Source organism: Rhagoletis pomonella, unplaced genomic scaffold (assembly GCF_013731165.1).
Source record: "Rhagoletis pomonella isolate Grant_MI unplaced genomic scaffold, Rhpom_1.0 Rhpom_scaffold_19096, whole genome shotgun sequence".
NCBI lineage: Eukaryota > Metazoa > Arthropoda > Insecta > Diptera > Tephritidae > Rhagoletis > Rhagoletis pomonella.
In genome coordinates, this window is record NW_023477620.1 from 1 (window position 1) to 2,763 (window position 2,763).

Sequence of the window (2,763 nt, forward strand, 5' to 3'; positions counted from 1 at the left end):
AGAAAACTGGTTTTATATTGTTGGTGATGAATTTGCAGTTATCCAATTTAATTACGACATACTTAAATAGTTCAAGGTGAACTTTCTGTTAGTTAGTCGCGGACCAAATCTTGTTAAATACAGTTGCTTAACTTATGCATACATCATTTGTTTTATTTTAATAGCTGTTAAAAAGGCTTAGTAGCTCAACATTTGGTGACCCCGACGTGATCGTATCACGCGATTTTTCGTTTGTTTCCGGCCGCTTACTGAGATAATTCTGCCACACTAGTGTAAACGTCAGCAACTTCGTCATGCCAGGGGAAGGTGCAGATCGAGTAGCCTTTCTAAAGCTGAAAACAAAGGCCATATTCAGCAGACTGGAGAGCTTGATTAACGAGTTGGACGCAGACAAGCTACACAGTATGGATGAGTACAGTCTTTCAGCAATGCTAGAATCCTTAGGCGAATTGAAATCCAGTTTTTCTGCCGCACACACAAGCCTAGAGGAATTGGACTTCGACTCCATTGCCGACCTGACAAGTAACTTCGATGCTGCTCTAATCAACCTTAGAGCTACACTGCAACGCGAGATTGGTAAACGTAGTGCCTCGCAACATTGCTCCACGCTCAGAATGAACTCCAGAGAGACCCAATCAATCATTGTGAACGCTAATAGCTCACGCTTGCCATTGCTGACACTGCCTAAATTCAGTGGCGCCTACACCGAGTGGACAAATTTCTATTCAATGTTCACGTCAATAATCGACAAGGACAGCGACTCACCAACATCGACAAATTGCAGCATCTTCGTTCCTGTCTGAGCGGCGCTGCCCTTGACACCGTGCGCTCGCTGGAAATAAACGACGCTAATTATAACACTGCATTAGATCTTTTACAAAAGCGCTTCGATAACAAACGTCTTATATTTCAGGCACACGTCAGGGAGATATTTGGGCTAGAGATGGCAGATTCAAACGTAACCAAGCTACGAGAGCTGACAGATAAGGTCACAGCACACATACGCGCATTGCAGTCGCTCGCATCCAATGGGAAGATCGCAGATGGCATCATCGTACAATTGGTGATCCAGAAACTCGACAAAAAGACGCAGACTAAATGGGAGGAGAGTTCATCGATCAGCGAACTGCCATCCTGGGATCAATTAGCTATGTTCTTGGAGAAGCGCTGCAGAGCACTCGAGAACGTTGAGCATTCTATGCAGACACCGACTGGTCAGGCGGTAAAAGCTAACAAGAACGTGAGTACTGGTCAGAGGAAATCCTTTGTTGCTTCCAACGGCTCAAAATGTGTTTGTGTGTTTTGTGGATCTGCCGAGCATGCAATTTATAGCTGTCAACGCTTCGCAAATTTGTCTCCGAACTTACGCCTGAGGGAAGTTAAGAAGCTTTTCCTTTGTCTTAACTGCCTAAAAACTGGGCATCAAATTCGTGACTGCAAATCCGGATCGTGCCGCGCCTGTCAGTCGAAACACCACACGCTCTTGCATTTCGAACGCTCAACTGCATCGTTAATCAATAGTCAAGCCGAAGCTTCGTCGGCAGCTACTGTTCAATCGAACGCTATGACTGCATCGTTATCTGTGTCGCCTAGTGTCCCAGTATCTCCTTTTGATGCTGTGTTCCTAGCTACTGCCGTCGTTCTGATAAAAAATCGTGCTGGAAGCTTCGTGCCTTTAGATTCTGGCTCCCAGTTACACTTTGTCACAACTCGCCTTGCAAACCAATTGCAGCTTGTAAAAGCAAAATCTTCTGCTACAGTATCTGGCATTGGAGATGCCAATTTCTCAACGGATGGTTACTCAGTCGACCTCGTACTGAAGTCGCGGACTTCAGATTTCTCAACAAACATAACAGCTGTTGTTGTGCAAACCATAACCGACAACCAGCCTGGCTGCTCCGTGAGCACCAACGAGAGGAATGTTCCGTCGAATATACAACTAGCTGATCCTGGGTTCAACTTACCGCAGCGAATTGATCTGCTCATTGGAGCAGCATTGTTCTTCGATCTGCTATGTGTGGGGCAGATACGCTTGGCATCTGGTTTACCACTCCTTCAGAAAACACGCCTCGGTTGGATGCTATCTGGAGGGGGGCAACAAGCTCCAAAACTATCATCTTTTGTGGTGCGACGGAAGTCCTCCAGTGATATTATTGCCACTCGGTTGGAAGATTTAGTGCGTCAGTTCTGGGAAATAGAGCACAACTTCGAGCCGATCTCTAAGGCCTCCCAAGAAGATATCGACTGCGAAGCCCACTTCCGGGAAAATTATTTGCGATTGTCATCAGGCGAATACTCAGTTCGTCTTCCCATGAAGCGTGGTGTGGAGGCCCTTGGAGACTCCTATTTGCAAGCTCGTCAACGCTTCGAAAGTCTTGAACGAAAATTCGCTCGTAACCCTGAGCTTAAAACAGAATATAGTAAGTTCATAAAGGAATATCTGGACCTTAATCACATGTCGCTAGTTACCAATGAGGTTTTTAAACAATGCAAGTATTTTCTGCCGCGTCATTGCGTCATCAAGGATGACAGTAGCACAACAAAGCTGAGAGTGGTTTTTGATGGCTCTGCATCCACTACTTCGGGCTTTTCGCTGAACGACCTACTCATGGCAGGCCCAACTATTCAGCCGAAACTTTTTAATATCCTTATTAGATTTCGGACTTTTCCCATAGCACTTAATGGGGACATCTGTAAGATGTATAGGTGTGTTCGCGTCACCCCACCAGATAGCATGCTCCAATGCATATTGTGGCGTGAATC

General features: G+C 45.7%; 1 protein-coding gene across 1 annotated transcript; it reads left to right on the forward strand.

The window, feature by feature from the left end:
• Window positions 1-943: 943 nt before the first annotated feature.
• On the forward strand, window positions 944-2,693 carry LOC118732345 (the record flags this gene model as incomplete). Its single annotated transcript, XM_036461473.1, has 1 exon — window positions 944-2,693. A coding segment is annotated over exon 1 (1,750 nt), but the record flags the coding sequence as incomplete, so codon positions are not given.
• Between the last annotated feature and the right edge of the window lie 70 nt (window positions 2,694-2,763).